General features: G+C 39.8%; 2 protein-coding genes across 2 annotated transcripts in view; one reads left to right on the top strand and one right to left on the bottom strand.

The window, feature by feature from the left end:
- Positions 1-1094: 1094 nt before the first annotated feature.
- Positions 1095-10239, top strand: LOC130929985 (transmembrane 6 superfamily member 2-like). The gene is made up of 10 exons (XM_057857635.1): positions 1095-1529; positions 4545-4651; positions 4729-4826; positions 4894-4997; positions 5073-5155; positions 6902-7026; positions 7362-7463; positions 7547-7639; positions 9441-9560; positions 9637-10239. The coding sequence occupies exons 1-10, from the start codon at positions 1438-1440 to the stop codon at positions 9844-9846; spliced, it is 1134 nt and encodes a 377-aa protein (XP_057713618.1). The 5' UTR covers positions 1095-1437; the 3' UTR covers positions 9847-10239.
- A 3626-nt stretch (positions 10240-13865) lies between these two features.
- LOC130929360 (neurocan core protein-like) overlaps positions 13866-16568 on the bottom strand; it is a 128442-nt gene continuing 125739 nt past the window's right edge. The window contains exon 20 of the mRNA XM_057856458.1: positions 13866-15674. Coding sequence (XP_057712441.1) covers positions 15559-15674 — 116 coding nt within the window. The 3' untranslated portion in view covers positions 13866-15558. The remainder of the gene's footprint in view (positions 15675-16568) is intronic.

The raw sequence follows: 16568 nt of genomic DNA, 5'->3' as shown, positions 1-16568 counted from the left end.
CCAAAGCACACGGTCCCAGTTGAAGCCTGGGACCGTGTGTATTTATTCTCAGTTGAAGCCTCGGACCGTGTGTATTTTTGTGTGAGACCAGAAATAAAATAAATTTAAACCTTCTGGTGCGCATCAGATAGCATTTGGTGCGCACTAGAAACAATGTGGTGCACACCAGAAATTATCTGGTAAACATTAGTATTATATAGCATTTTAGCTAGCGGACTTTTGTTTTGCAAGTTAGCCAATTGTTCTTTTGTTGTACTTAGATCCTTCAGATCCCATAAAGGGACATTGACAGAAATAGAATAACTGTAAACCATTTGGTGCGCACTAGATAATATGGAGTGTGCACCATAAAAAAATCTGGTCCGCTAGCTTAAATGCTATATAATGGTAATTTTTACCAGATTGTTTCTACTGCGCACCAGAAACAGTCTGGTAAACATTAGCATTATATAGCATCATAGACTTCATAGTTATGTTAACTATGAAGTTGGTTATGTTAACTATGAAGTTAGTTACGTTAACAATGTATGTTAGTTATGACTTCATAGTTATGAAGTCTATGATAGCATTTAAGCTAGCGGACTTTTGCCATGCAAGTTAGCCAATTGTGCTTTTGTTGTACAGTATTTAGATCCTCATTTATTATTTTTTTACATCGTTAGAGGCTAAGTTCAGGCGCTAGTTGAGTCCACGATTGAAGTAAAGCTCAAGTAAATCTTGTATTATCATTTTTAACACGTTGAAAATGCTCGTGTCCGATGCAACAGACACTTAAAAAATTTTTTTTTTTTTTAATCCATATATCGATTCTTGGAAGGAACATGTGACACTTTAAAAAAAAAATCCATATATCGATTCTTGGATTCTTGGAAGGAACATATTGATAACTTTTTGGGATACAAAGTATTGCGATATATCACCATTTGGATATTTTGTCACACCCCTAGCTCCTAGTGTACGTATCATATTTGTTTGTGACTCACTACTATAGTAAGGATAAGGTAAATATAATGTTGACATTGGCAACTGTGTCCGCTGGGTGGCAGTGTTGGCAAAAGTACACTTTAGTATATCATGGCATATAAAAAAGGTTAAACAGCAAGAAAGGAATCCCTACAAAGCACTTATGAATGAAAAGTCGGTATTTATTTTTAAATATTTTTGTGTAATTTCCCACTACTCAGTACACTTACTTATCAGTAGTCACATAATTAAATTTTGAGCACCACTGTCTGTGCCTCAGAATTGGACTTTGAGACCTGCTGGGAAGGTGGAGTTAGTGTTGATTCATCACGGATCAAAAGGCGATTTCGCCAGTCATCCCCTGCCCAACTGCAGGGAATTCGGGGCTGTAGCATGAGTCCACTTTTTACTGTGCGACGATAGGATTAACATCTGGAGGATTTTTGTGTCTCGGACGTTTCAAAAGTTTGGATCATGAGGCTTCCAGAAGAACTGTGCGTGTTAGGCCTCTCACTGCTGGCTCCTGCAGTTTTGTACACTATGAACAATGTCCCTGCACTCCAGGAGTAAGTTTCTTTACACGGAAATTCTTTCCCTTTACATTTGGTTCATTTGTTGGCCGTGAAGATATTTTTGTTGATTTTTTTTTTCTAAGAAGCAGTAGATTATGGCGCCCCTAAAGGGACAAGAACGGATATAAAATAAATTTAAACGATCTGGTGCGCACCAGATTGTATGTGAGCCTCATTAGAAACAATCTGGTGCGCCCCAGAAACAATCTGGAGCCTCTAAAGGGACATTGACAGAAATAAAACAAATTTTAACCTTCTGATGCGCATCAGAAATTTTCTGGTAAAGATTAGCATTATATAGCATTTAAGCTAGCAGACTTTTGCTATGCGAGTTAGCTAATTGTTCTTTTGTTGTACTTTGATCCTACAGAGCCCCTAAAGGGACATCAACAGAAATAAAATAAATGTAAACAATATTGTGCGAATCAGATTGTTTCTAGTGTGCACCAGAAAGAATCTGGTAAACATAAGCATTATATAGAATTTAAGCTAGCAGATTTTTGCTATATACAGTAAGTTAGCCACTTGTTCTTTTGTTGTAAAGTACTTAAATCCTACGGAGCCCCTAACGGGACATCGACAGAAATAAAACAAATGTAAACCATCTCGTGCACACCAAATAGTATGTGGTGCGCACCTGAAACAATCTGGAGCCCCTAAAGGGACATCGACAGAAATAAAAAAAATTTAAACCTTCTGGTGCGCACCAGATAGTATGTGGTGCGCACTAGAAACAATGTGGTGCACACCAGAAATGATCTGGTAAACATTAGCATTATGTAGCATTTAACGTAGCGAACTTTTGCTATGCAAGTTATTCAATTGTTCTTTTGTCGTACTTAGATCCTACGGATCCCCTAAAGGGACATCGACAGAAATAGAATAAATCTAAACCTCGTGCCAAAAACAATCTTGTGCGGATCAGATTGTTTTCTTGTCTGCACCAGAAATTAGCTGATAAAAATTTGCATTATATAGCATTTAAGCTAGTGGACTTTTGGTGCACACCAGAACCAATCTGGAGTGCCTAAAGGGACATCGAGAGAAATAAAATACATTTAAACCTTCTGTTGCATACCAGATATTATGTGGTGCACACTAGAAAGAATCTGGTGCGCACCAAAAATTAATCCGGTAAACAAATATATAACATATACACCAAAAGAACAATTGGCTAACTTGCATAGCAAAAGTCCGCTAGCTTAAATGCTATATAATGCTAATGTTTTGAAGATTGTTTCTGGGGCGCATCAGATTGTTTCTAGTGCGCACCAGAAACAATCTGGTAAAATTACCATTATATAGCATTTAAGATAGCGGACTTTTGCTATGTAGGTTAGCCAATTGTTCTTTTGTTGTACAGTACTTAGAACCTACAGAGCCCCTAAAGGGACATCAACAGAAATAAAATAAATGTAAACCATCTGGTGCGCACCAGATTGTATGTGGTGCTCATTAGAAACAATCTGGTGAGCACCAGAAACCATCTGGAGCCCCTAAAGGGACATCGACAGAAATAAAATAAATTTAAACTTTCTGGTGCGCAGCAGATTGTATTTGGTGCTGACTAAAAACAATCTGGTGCGCACCAGAAATTATCTGGTAAAAAAAAATATATAATATATATAGCTAATGTTAAAAGATTGTTTCCAGTTAACATTAGCATTATGTAGCATTTAAGCTAGCGGGCTTTTGTTATGCAAGTTAGCCAATTGTTCTTTTGTTGTACTTAGATCCTTCGGATCCCCTAAAGGGACATTGACAGAAATAAATGTAAACCATATGGTGCGCACCAGATAGTATGTAGTGTGCACCAGAAAAAAATCTGGTCCGCTAGCTTAAATGCTATATAATGCTAATGTTTACCAGATTGTTTCTACTGCGCACCAGAAACACTCTGGTAAACATTAGTATTATATAGCATCATAGACTTCATAATAGACTTCATAGTTATGAAGTCTATGATAGCATTTAAGCTAACGGACTTTTGCCATGCACTTTAGCCAATTGTGCTTTTGTTGTACAGTATTTAGATCCTCATTTATTATTTTTTTATATCGTTAGAAAAATAAACGAGGGTCTAAGTAAAACGGCTAACTTGCAGAGCAAAAGTCTGCTAGCTTAAATGCTATATGCTAATGTTTACCAGATTGTTTCTGGTGTGCATCAGATTGTTTTTAGTCAGCACCAGAAACAATCTGATAAATATTAGGATTATATAGCATTTAAGCTAGCTTAAATGCTATATGCTAATGTTTACCAGATTGTTTCTGGTGTGCATCAGATTGTTTTTAGTCAGCACCAGAAACAATCTGATAAATATTAGGATTATATAGCATTTAAGCTAGCAGACGTGTACTATGCGTGTTAGCCAATTGTTCTTTTGTTGTACTTAGATACTAATTTTTTTTATATCGTTTGAGGCTAAACTCAGGCGCTAGTTGAGTCCAAGATTGAAGTAAAGCTCAACTAAATCTTGGATTATCATTTTTAACACGTTGAAACTGCTCGTGTCCGATGCAACAGACACTTAAAAAAAAAAAAAATCCATGTATCGATTCTTGGATTCTTGGAAGGAACATATTGATAACTTTTTGGGACACAAAGTATTGCGATATATCACCATTTTGATATATTGTCACACCCCTACTGCATATGCAATATTTGTACAGTTACATTGTAGCATTTTTTGCACTGTTGCATTATTATCTATGCACAAACTGTCATTTGCACGATCATCTCCAGTTAGCCATCTTCCTCCTAGTTTGAGTACTGTAAATTATCATATTACCACTACATCACCACTATTGTACACTGTAACTGTGTCTTATATTATCCTTATTGTACTTTTGCTTTTGTTTTATGTGGCGCACGTTATGGTGAAGCTGTAAATCTCGTTGTATTCAGTACAATGACAATAAAGACTTTCTATTATATTCTATCCTATTGTATTGAACAGACAATATTTTGCAATATTTTTTGTTTTTCATCCAGTATTTCTTCCTGCAGGCCTCTGCTTATCCTGGGAATGGGAATGGCTATCCTGGGATCTATTCTTCTTCTACTACTCCTTCTAACAATGCCACATAAGAAGGCAGTAGACCCTTTATTTTATGGTAGAGACCAACCGTGACATTTACGGTTGAATAAAAGTTGCTGTTTTCACAGTGGTGCAACTTTGCTATATTTCCAGTGTTTGCAGAGTTTTCTTTCACTTGTTTGGTGGGCTTGACCAATGCACTGGAGCAGGATGGCTTCATATCAGGCTTCATGAGCTTCTACCTCAAGATGGTAACATTTGATGAAAGCCCTCAAATAATATTTTAGCATCAGTCACAATATGCTGCCATTTCTTCAGGGAGAGCCTCATCTGAGTACTGCCTATGCTGTCATGATGTCATACTGGGAAGGTGTCGTTCATTTTATTCTCTTCCTAATGATCATTCACCGCATGTTCAGAGGGTAAACTCAAGCATGACTTTTTCTGTATTATGTGTGTATTTGATTGAAGTTGTTAATTGTTCCTTGTATTTGTAGAAAGTCCTACCGCAGTCTGGCACTGTTTTGGGTGGGATCCTCCATCGCGCATCAGCTTGTTCACATCCCTGGGGTGGTTGTGGGTAAGTAGACACAATAGGGCAGACAATTGCATGACTCACTATGATCTAAGTCACAAGTCTTACCTGTGTTAGTCAAGTTGAGTCACGAGGTTATGTCAAGTCAGGCCGAGTCGAGTCAGGGGTTATGTAAAGTTGAGTTGAGTCAAGAGGTTATTTTGAGTTGAGTCACGAAGTTATGTCGAGTCGAGTCACGAGGTTATGTCGAGTCGCGTCACGAGGTTTTTTCGAATCGAGTCACGAGGTCATTTCGAGACGAGTCATGAGGTCATTTCGAGTAGAGACAAGAGGTCATGTCGAGTCGAGTCACGAGGTCGAGTGGAGTCACGAGGTCATGTCGGGTCGAGTCACGAGGTCGAGTGGAGTCACGAGGTCATGTTGAGTCGAGTCACGAGGTCATATCGGGTCGAGTCACGAGGTCGAGTCACGAGGTCATGTCGAGTCACGAGGTCATGTCGAGTCACGAGGTCATGTCGGGGCGAGTCACGAGGTCGGGACGAGTCACGAGGTCATGTCAAGTCATAAGGTCATGTCGAGTTGAGTCACGAGGTCATGTCGAGTCGAGTCACGAGGTCATGTCGAGTTGAGTCACGAGGTCATGTCAGGTCGAGTCACGAGGTCGGGACGAGTCATGAGGTCATGTCGAGTCATGAGGTCATGTCGAGTCATAAGGTCATGTCGAGTCGAGTCACGAGGTTGAGTTGAGTCACGAGGTCATGTCGAGTCGAGTCACGAGGTCATGTCGGGTCGAGTCACGAGGTCATGTTGAGTCGAGTCACGAGGTCATGTCGGGTCGAGTCACAAGGTCGGGACGAGTCAGGAGGTCATGTTGAGTCACGAGGTCATGTTGAATCACGAGGTCATGTCGGGTCGAGTCACGAGGTCATGTCGAGTCACGAGGTCATGTTGAGTCGAGTCACGAGGTCGAGTTGAGTCGAGTCACGAGGTCATGTCGGGTCGAGTCACGAGGTCGGGACGAGTCACGAGGTCGGGACGAGTCACGAGGTCATGTCGAGTCGCGAGGTCATGTCAGGTCGAGTCACGAGGTCGGGACGGGACGAGTCACAAGGTCGGGACGAGTCATGTCAAGTTGGGTCACGAGGTCGAGTTGAGTCGAGTCACGAGGTCGAGTCACGAGGATATTTTGAGTCGAGTCACGAGATCATGTCAGGTTGAGTCATAAGGTCGAGTCGAGTCATAAGGTCATGTCGAGTCGAGTCACGAGGTCGAGTCGAGTCACGAGGGCATGTCGAGTCACGAGTTCATGTTGAGTCGAGTTACGAGGTCGAGTCACGAGGTCGGGACGAGTCACGAGGTCATGTGGAGTCATACGGTTGAGTCGAGTCACGAGGTCAAGTTGAGTCGCGTCACAAGGTCGAGTCACGAGGTCGAGTCACGAGGTCGAGTCGGGTCAAGTCATAAGGTCATGTCGAGTCCAGTCATAAGGTCATGTCGAGTCGAGTCACGAGGTTATGTCGGGTCGAGTTGAGTCACGAGGTTATGTCGAGTCAAGTATGTGTCGGATCAAGTGGAGTCAAAAATATGACTTTACATAAAACCAGTCTGTGGCATAAAGAAAGGTCAGGGAACGTTTTTCTATGCTGAGAAAACATCAATAACCAATCACTGTCGACTCAAAAACAGTCAATAAAGCTTTAGTAGGTTGTACCCTGAGGGACAGAAATTGCACTTACTGTTCTCCTATTCGTCCTGTTATTTATTCATTTTTTCATGTGTGCTTTTTTTTAGGTAAACACGGATCAAACATTCATCCAGCTTTTTGGAGAAACATCCCCTTCTTTTTAGCACCTTTCTGGGCAGCTGTCCTTCTTTTTAGCAGGTCAAGAGAGATGCCAATCATCACAGCAGACAGGGTATGTTAAAAAAAAAGTGGCACTGGAATCTTACAACAAAGAGTTCATCTAAAGCGATGTTGTTACCAAATAATCACATGTATAGTAACTATAGTTGATAAAATGTGTTGTCAGTTAGCCCCTCGTCAATAGTAAGCGTAGTATTAGTGATGCATTGTGAGACGGGCTGATTGACGACATAATAAATAAACATGGCCTATGAAGTCACGGGTTGATTGATTAGACAGTCAAATGCTGATGTCAGCAAAAATTTCAAATTGAGCTGTTAGAAAAACCCTTGAAGTAATCCATAATGTTCTGGTGTTTCTCTCTGAAACTGTTTCTGTGTTGACTAGATCGAAACCGAACAAAAAAAAAGTTTGCTCTCCCGTCCTCTTGACCTGCAACTTGCACTATTGCTACTCGCAGGTGTGGCCGTCTCTGTTTTTAGAGGCTTTGTAAGTACTACAATTAAACAACAATCAAAAATCATCTCTGAAAAATGTATACTTCAAAACGTTTTCCTCATGTGGTTCTTCAGGTGGTGCTGGATTGTCCTCTAGACTTTTGCTTTAAATACATCTATCAGTTTGAACCGTATCTCAAAGATCCAGTGGGCTTCCCCAAAGTCATGGTAAGGAGTTACCTGAAACAGTTTTTGCAGTTTTTTGTTCGTCCAAGGTTTGCCAAAAACATAGCCATTCATTTCTACTGACCAAAATTTCCCATCCATTTCCAATGGCCATATTCGTCATTCATTTCAATAGTACAAAAACTTCCATTCACTCCTATTGATTTCCAACTCAAGTGACTCAATATCAACAGGAAGTTACCCAGCATGTACAGGAAGTGAACCCAGAATGCCCCTAAATCAACAGAAATGTACTCCTAATGGCCCCCAAATCAACAGGAAGTGACCCAATATGTACAAGAAGTGACACTAAAATGCCCCAGATCAATAGGAAGTGACCCCTAAATGCCCACAAATCAACAGGAAGTTACCCAATATGTACAGGAAGTGAACCTGAAATGGCAGGACGTGCCCCCCAAATGTCCCCGATTCCATAGAAGTCGATGCCATTGACAGCCATGGACGTCCAAATTGCCCATTAAATTTCCGATGGCATTTACTTTGGTTCATGCCATTGACGGCCATGTATGTTGATTCTATTGATGCCAAAATAATTTGATTCCATTGACGCATATGTAAGTCGATGCCATTGACAGCTATTGCCGTCCAAATTTCTCATTCATTTCAAATGGGATTTGGTTCATGCCATTGACGGCCATGTATGTTGATTCTTTTGAAGTAAAGTATTTACATTCCGTTGACGCATATGGAAGTCGATGCCATTGACGGCCATGGACGTCCAAATTGCCCATTCATTTCCAATGGCATTTACTTTGGTTCATGCCATAGACGGCCATGTATGTTGATATCATTGATGCCAAAGTAATTGGATTCCATTGGCGCATATGTAAGTCGATGCCATTGACGGCCATGAACGTCTAAATTTCCCATTCATTTCCAATGGCATTTACTTTGGTCCATGCCATTGATGGCCATGTATGTTGATTCTATAGATGCCAAAGTACTTGAATTCCATTGACGCATATGTAAGTCGATGCCAGTGACTGCTATTGACGTCCAAATGTGTCATTAATTTATCAACAGTTACTATCCCCCAAATGTCACTAAATCAACAGGAAGTGACCTGATATTGTCGTCCCGAAATGTCCCCGATTCCATTGACGCATATGTAAGTCGATGCCATTGACGGCCATGGACGTCCAAATTGCCCATTAATTCCCAATGGCATTTACTTTGATTCATGCCATTGACGGCCATGTATGTTGATTCTATTGACGCCAAAGTACTTGGATTCCCTTGGCGCATATATTCCTGCGGCTAGGTGTTGGAGGTTGTTGCCGAAGCAATTTTTCCTTCTGCGCCCTCTTTGCGCCCACATGAGAGTGAGCCAATTCCTTTAACAGACCCACCAAGAAGTCCAGCCGTCTCTCTTATATTCAAGATGCTAATTGCAGCCATCCAGAGTGAAACCCTCCTTTCACCCCTAGGCAGCGACTCCACAGGAGTGTGTGGGGGTTGGCCTGCTTTATTGCTTGTTTGAGTGGTCTATTGTTTGACAAACCCCAGTAGCCAGTTTGGTATCAGGGTCATTTGATGCCTTTCTGGTATTTCTTTATAGCCCAAAAAACCCACGGGACTTCCAGTGTTAAATCAACAGGAAGTGACCTGATATTGCTCTCGAAATGTCCACCAACTAACCAGGGCGGGGCCAAGATCTGTATCTCCCCACAGCAAAGGCCCATAGTAAATTCTCCAGAAATTGCAGTTTCTAGTTATTATCTTGATACAGTTTACTGAAAGTTTAACTGGAAAGAATAAATCGATGATATATTTTTTCCTGTAGATGCTGGTCTATTTGTTCTACGCTGTCCCCTTACTGACAGTCTTCATCTGTGGTCTGGTAAAACCAGGATGCAGCTGGATGCTGGATTGGACTGTCTTCTTCGCTGGAGCTGCTGCTCAGGTAAAGTCTACGTGAATGTTGTATGAGTAAATTTTATTTTTAGAACTAAACCACACTCTCTTCTATCTGCGTCCAGGCCCAGTGGTGCCACATCGGAGCATCTCTACACTCCCGCACTCCCTTCACGTACCGAGTCCCTGCAGACAAATTGTGGACCGTTATCACCTTCAATGTGCTCCTTGCTGTTGTGCCCGCTCTGCTGGCTTTGCACTGCCACAATAATCCTGCCTATTTCATGAAACCTGTTCCCCAAGGACAAACCGATAGCAACAAGAAGAAAAAGTAGACCGCACAAGGGTTCTCCAACTACATGATTCGTCAACACTAAACTTTCTCAGCACACTACCTAAGTTCCAGCCCTCCCATCCCCCAACAAAGAGGAAAGCTGTAATCGTGTTTCTGTGAGTGGACCTGTGCAACACTCCCTGTATGGACTGCTGAACTCAGATAAGGAGGTTCTTAACGGGACTATGATCAGTTCATACTCATTTTCAGGCAGGTAACTCAGATGTACATTGTGTACTCTTGCAGTCTAGCCACATCTTCATCAGCTTTTGTGATGGAATTAAACAGCAACATAAAAAATATCATATTTTTCCAAATAGCAATCCTCTTAGCCTCATAATTTTCATTTTACAAAGAACAATTGGCTAACTTGCTTAGTAAAAGTCCGCTAGCTCAAATGCTACATAATGCTAATAATATTCACCAGATTGTTTCTAGTGCGCAGTTGAAAGAATTTGATGATGCGCACCAGAAACAATTTGGTAAACATTAGCATTATATAGCATTTAAGCTAGCGGACTTTTGCTATGTAAGTTAGCCAATTGTTCTTTTGTTGTATTCAGATCCTCATTTATAGCTAGCGAAAGCTCAACTAGCATTATTTAGCATTTAAGCTTGCGGACGTGTGCTATGCATGTTAGCCAATTGTTATTTTGTTGTGCTTAGATCCTCATCATTTATTTATTTTGTTATATCGTTTGAGGCTATGCTCAGGCGCTAATTGAGTCCAAGATTGAAGTCAAGTTCAACTAGATCCTGTATTATCATGTTGAGCACGCCAAAACTGCTAGTGTCTGATGTGCACCTGAGTTTAGTCTTAAACGATATTAAAAAAATAAATAAATAAATAAAAGAGAATCTAAGTACAACAATCTAAGTGCGTTCGAGGCTAAGCTCAGGCGCATGTCGGACACCAGCAGTTTCGGCGTGCTAAAAGGGTTAATGCAGGATTTAGTTGAGCTTTACTTCAATCTTGGACTCAACTAGCGCCTAAGCTTAGCCTCAAACGATATAAAAAAAATAAACGAGAAATAATCTGGTAAGCATTAGCATGTAGCATTTAAGCTAGCAGACTTTTGCTCTGCAAGTTAGCTGTTCTTTTGTTGTACTTAGACCCTCGTTTGCTTATTTTTTTATATCGTTTGAGGCTAAGCTTAGGCGCTAGTGGAGTCCAAGGTTGAAGTAAAGCTCAACTAAATCCGGCATTATCCTTTTTTGCACACCGAAACTGCTGGTGTCTGATGCGCGCCTGAGCTTAGCCTCGAATGATATAAAAAAAAAACAACAACAAAAAAACATTTTTTCTAGTGTGCACCAGAAACAATCTGGTAAACATTAGCATTATATAGCATTTATGATAGCAGACTTTTGATATGCAAATTAGCCAATTGTTCTTTTGTTGTACTGAGATACTGATTTTTTTTTTTTTTTTATATCGTTTGAGGCTAAACTCAGGCGCTAGTTGAGTCCAAGATTGACGTAAAGCTAAACTCAATCCTGTATTATCATTTTAGCACGACGCCGGTGTCCGATGCGTGCCTGAGCTTAGCCTCAAATGATATAAAATAAGTAAATGAGGATCTTACAAAAGAACAATTGGCTAACTTCCGTAGAAAAAGTACGCTATCAAATGCTATTTAATGCTAATATTTACCAGATTGTTTCTGGTGCGCACTAAGAAACAATCTGGTGTGCCCCAGATCTGGTGCGCACCATTGACCGAAACTGAAGGAATTCACCGTTAATGTTGAACAATAAAGGTGGTTTAAATAACTAAATACTCCATCTGTGCTCAGTACAGTATATTTTTAAAAATAGAAATCGTTCAACATCACACTAACTAGGTTTGAGTAGAGCTTATCTTTGACCCGAAGATGATGTCACATAGTGCTGATAAGAGATGAACCCTGGATGGAAGTGCAGTGTCACACTCTGCAATCAGTCACGTGACATTGTCGTCCACCTTCATTTGGAGGACCAGTTCCTTTTTAAATTTTTAATTAGATGGGGTTCAAATATCCAAATGACCGGAATTTTTGCGCGAAGAAGGGAATTTTTTCAAATGACCCCCCGAAAATTTCCGTTCGCCTGTAAATGCTTGTTTTTTTGTTTTTTTTTTCCAAAATTTATCTAGTCCTACAATTTTTGACCAAATCGCATAATTTACACAGAAAAAAAATGTCAACATCCTAAGGGGCATATACAAAATTTGCCAAAAAAAATTACAATTCCCCCCAAACTTGCCAAAACTTTGCTATTGACGACCATGTACGTCATTCTCTTCATTTCTAATGGCAAATATTTCCTTCATTTCCGATGGCAGGAAAATACAGGTGGTTGTGATTTTTGACTGTTTACCATTACAGCCCATTGACGTTCAACTGGGACCCATGTAAGTCAATGCCATTGACAGCCATGTATGTCCAAATTTCCTATTCATTCTTAATTGCAGAAAAACTTGTGTGGTGGTGATTTTTGACCAAAAACTTACCATTGTAGCCCATTGAAATTCAACTGCCGCCCAAGTAATTCGATGCCATTGACAGACCTCACTGACAGCTAGCACCGATAGCCAGGGAAAAATCTAGCATTGCTATAAAAGTTTACAATCATCTGCATTGTAAAAATGCAACACCAAACGGGATTTGACATATTACACCTGTACAAACTCCGACAGAAGTCAGCAGTTGCTGGAAGGTACGTTTAGCCAGCATACATACCGATAACCTGTGAGCTCCTGTCGTCACAACAAGTGCTGCAACGGTTAATCGATTAACTCGAGTAATCCGATTAGAAAAAAGCTTCGAATTAATGTTTTGCTGCTTCGAGTATTCTTTTAATTAAAGTGGCGTTGTAATAGTTGGTTTTTAAAGTGTTTGCATTTATTTTTCATAATTTGGGTGGACACACTGCCCTCTAGTGGTAACAGTGAATATGACATAACTCAATCAACATGGCTGAATCCAGCTGCTCCCTGTTAAGACCAACATAAGTTTTTGTTTGAGCAAATGTTTTTTTACCCCCATACTTCACAGTGGGTATGACGTGCTTTTCAGCACGCGCATCTTTTGTGGCACGCCAGACCCACTTAGAGTGTTTGTTGCCAAAAAGCTCAATCTTGGTCTCATCTGACCAAAGCACACGGTCCCAGTTGAAGCCTGGGACCGTGTGTATTTTTGAGTGTGACCAAGATTGAGCTTTTTGGCAACAAACACCCTAAGTGGGTCTGGCATGCCACGAAAGATACGCATGCTGAAAAGCACCTCATACCCACTGTGAAGTATGGGGGTGGGTCAGTGATGCTGTGGGGCTGTTTCGCTTCCAAAGGCCCTGGGAACCTTGTTAGGGTGCATGGCATCATGAATGCTTTAAATACTAGGACATTTTAAATCAAAATCTGTTGCCCTCTGCCCGAAAGCTGAAGGTGGGTCGTCACTGGGTCTTTCAGCAAGACAATGACCCTAAACATATGGCCAAATCTACACAGAAATGGTTCACCAGACACAAAATCAAGCTCCTCCCATGGCCATCTCAGTCCCCAGACCTTGTTTTGTTGGCAAAAGGGGGTTGTACAAAGTACAATACCAGGGCTGCTAATAATTCTGACACAAATTATTTGATGTCAAATAATTTTTTCTTTATGTGGGATTTTTTCCCCATTGATGGAATGCACTTGAATTGAAGGTTGGATTTTTCTCTTTTTTTTTTCCATTAAGGTCCCATTTTATTTGAATTAAAAAAAATATTAGAAGCTGAAAAACACATCTTAACCAGGGGTGCCAATAATTATGGAGGGCACTGTATAAAACCCTGCCGGACGCACTGGACAGGATGTAAAAAGTGGACACGTCCTTGAAAAAGAGAACATTTTGTCACTTTAGGCTAGATGAAACACAATCTTCACAAATGCTGTATAATTTTCTCTTTATTAAGAATGAAACACAACAACAGGACAAAAAACATCATAAGAACACCAAAAAATGTTGAAGACAATTCAAATATCAAAGACCCCCACCCCCCACCCCCGAACAAATCTCCACATTCTAGCCATTGAATAAAAGTAGCCATGCAGTGATTGAAGGGAGTTTTAAGCAATTTAGGCATGAGTGAGCGGTGTCAAATCACCTCATTCACGATATCAATCAAGTTGTCAATGCCACTCACTGAGGCGCATTATCTGATTGGACAACGTCCAGCTATTGATTAAACATCAGCCAGGAAACACCACGATATGTACAATACTCAGAATAGAGACAAATCAATTCATTTTAATTACTGACCGAGTGTATTTAATACCGGGTTAGAAAAAAATCAACGTTACACCAAAGAAGTACAAAATAACAAAGCGCATCTTCACTAGCAAAAGTAATAAATAAAACATGACACGGAATGGAATAGATATTAGAAAAAAAGCATGTAAGTAGAATAAATCGGCAAAGTGTGTGCTTGTGGGATAAAGTAACTACTGCGGTATGGGGCGCCGTTTGTAAAGCAGCACATGCTCAAAATTACGACAACATTTTCTCACATTTAGCACCAGACAATGTTTAAAACGTGGTGTGAAATTTTTAGAGTCACTTTTTTTTTTCACATTTACAACATTATTTAGCAACTTAAATATTTATTTTTAAATAAGAAGTTTTGGACCTAATTGTTTAAATCCAGAACTAAATATTTCATTTAAATCTTACATTGTTATCCTATATCCTAAATGCTAAATCTGGAAACGGTTGGAACTAAATATTTAGCTTAATATGCAAATTCACATGACCGGAGACCGGAAGTAACAAAATAAAACTTATTTACGTTGCTTGAAAATGAATAAAACCTACTCAACGGTGGCAGTCTGCTCTTGGACATGAGTCATTGTGATAATAACAATATATAGGTAAAATACATATTTAGGAGAAACTATTTAAAGAGTATTTTGTGTGCTCCAGCTTTTATTTTGTTACTTCCGGTCTCCAGTCATGTGAATTTGCATATTAAGCTAAATATTTAGTTCCGACCATTTCCTGATTTAACATTTAGGATATAGGATATAAGTTTAATTAAATATTTAGTTCTGGTTTTAAACAATCAGGTCCAAAACTTATTTAAAAATAAATATTTAAGTTGCTAAATAATGTTGTAAATGTGCAAAAAAAAAAAAAAAAAAATGACTCAAAAAATTTCACACCATTTTAAACACTGTGTGGCGCTAAATGTGAGAAAATGTTGTCGTAATTTTGAGTATGTGCTGCTTTACAAACGGCGCCCCATACCGCAGCGCGTACAAAAAAAGCCGAGGGTCACCTTGCTATCTTGCATCAATGACATCTGTGCTTTGTAACAGAATACTAGATGAGTCATTTTCACATTACGCACACAAAAACGGAATATTCCTCTCTTTCATGCACACACACACACACGCGCGCGCGATCCGCTGCCAGTCTGACCTAATCGAGTTCATCGCGGACACATCATCTGTACGGGTTAAAGTTAGGGAGCGTGAAGTCTAGTGTTACAGTTAGTGTTCGCCTTGGACCGTAGTTAAAGGATATGAGTTTGAGATTTATTTAAAAAAAAAAAAAAAAAGCGTCAAATTTGACTAGTAATCAAGCCTTATGTCATCTAAAGCAGTTAGAAGCAGAGCAAGGGAATCGCCGTGTTTTGCTTTTGCGTAAACCGGAGCCACAGTAGCACCTTGACTGCAGGCGGCGTGTTATTTGGTTCAGTCGTAGCTGCGCGCGTCCTCTCTGGTTTTGTGGCCCTCGCCGTGTCTCCGGTGGCCGCGATGTTCGCGACGCTCCTTGCGATGATGGCGTCTGTATCGGTGGGAACGCCGTGCTGAAAAGGAAAAGGGAAATTGGCTAATAGCACTTAATTTCAATTCAATTTCATTAGTCGACTGAGTTGATTTCAACCAGCATTTTCTTTGGTTTTAAAGCAGGGGTCCCCAAACTTTTTCCTGTGAGGGCCACATAACTTTTTCCTTCTCTGATGAGGGGCCGGGTCAGTTTGTAACACAAAAAGTGTGATGATTGCAGGAGTGCCTAAATGTAAAAATTAGGGCTGTCAAACGATTAAAAATTTTAATCGAGTTAATTACAGCTTAAAAATTAATTAATCGTAATTAATCGCAATTAATCGCAATTCAAACCATCTATATAATATGCCATATTTTTCTGTAAATTATTGTTGGAATAGAAAGATAAGACGCAAGATGGACATATATATATTCAGCATGCGGTACTTAAGGACTGTATTTGTTTATTATAACAATATATCAACAAGATGGCATTAACATTATTAACATTCTGTTAAAGTGATCCATGGATAGAAAGACTTGTAGTTCTTTATGAAAAATGTTAGTCCAAGTTATAGAAATTTTATATTAAAACCCCTCTTAATGTTTTCGTTTTAATAAAATTTGTAAAATTTTCAAAAAATAAACTTGTAGCCCGCCATTGTTGATGGCAATAATTACTTACACTATAAAATCAGTCGCACCCAAGCGCCAGCAGAGGGCAGCAAAACTCCGCAAAACACAATTAACAAGTGGGCCTTTCACTCCCCTGTCTTTTAAATCTGTCTGAGCTGGGCCAAGTGCGTTAATTGCGTCAAATTTTTTAACGGGATTAATTTTAAAAAATAATTAACGCCCGTTAACGCGATAATTTTGACAGCCCTAGTAAAAATGTATTGTTTTTCAGAAAGCAACAATCAAATAACCCTTTCTGA

This window comes from Corythoichthys intestinalis, chromosome 14, assembly GCF_030265065.1.
Source record: "Corythoichthys intestinalis isolate RoL2023-P3 chromosome 14, ASM3026506v1, whole genome shotgun sequence".
NCBI lineage: Eukaryota > Metazoa > Chordata > Actinopteri > Syngnathiformes > Syngnathidae > Corythoichthys > Corythoichthys intestinalis.
This window is presented reverse-complemented; position numbering and strand designations above follow the sequence as displayed.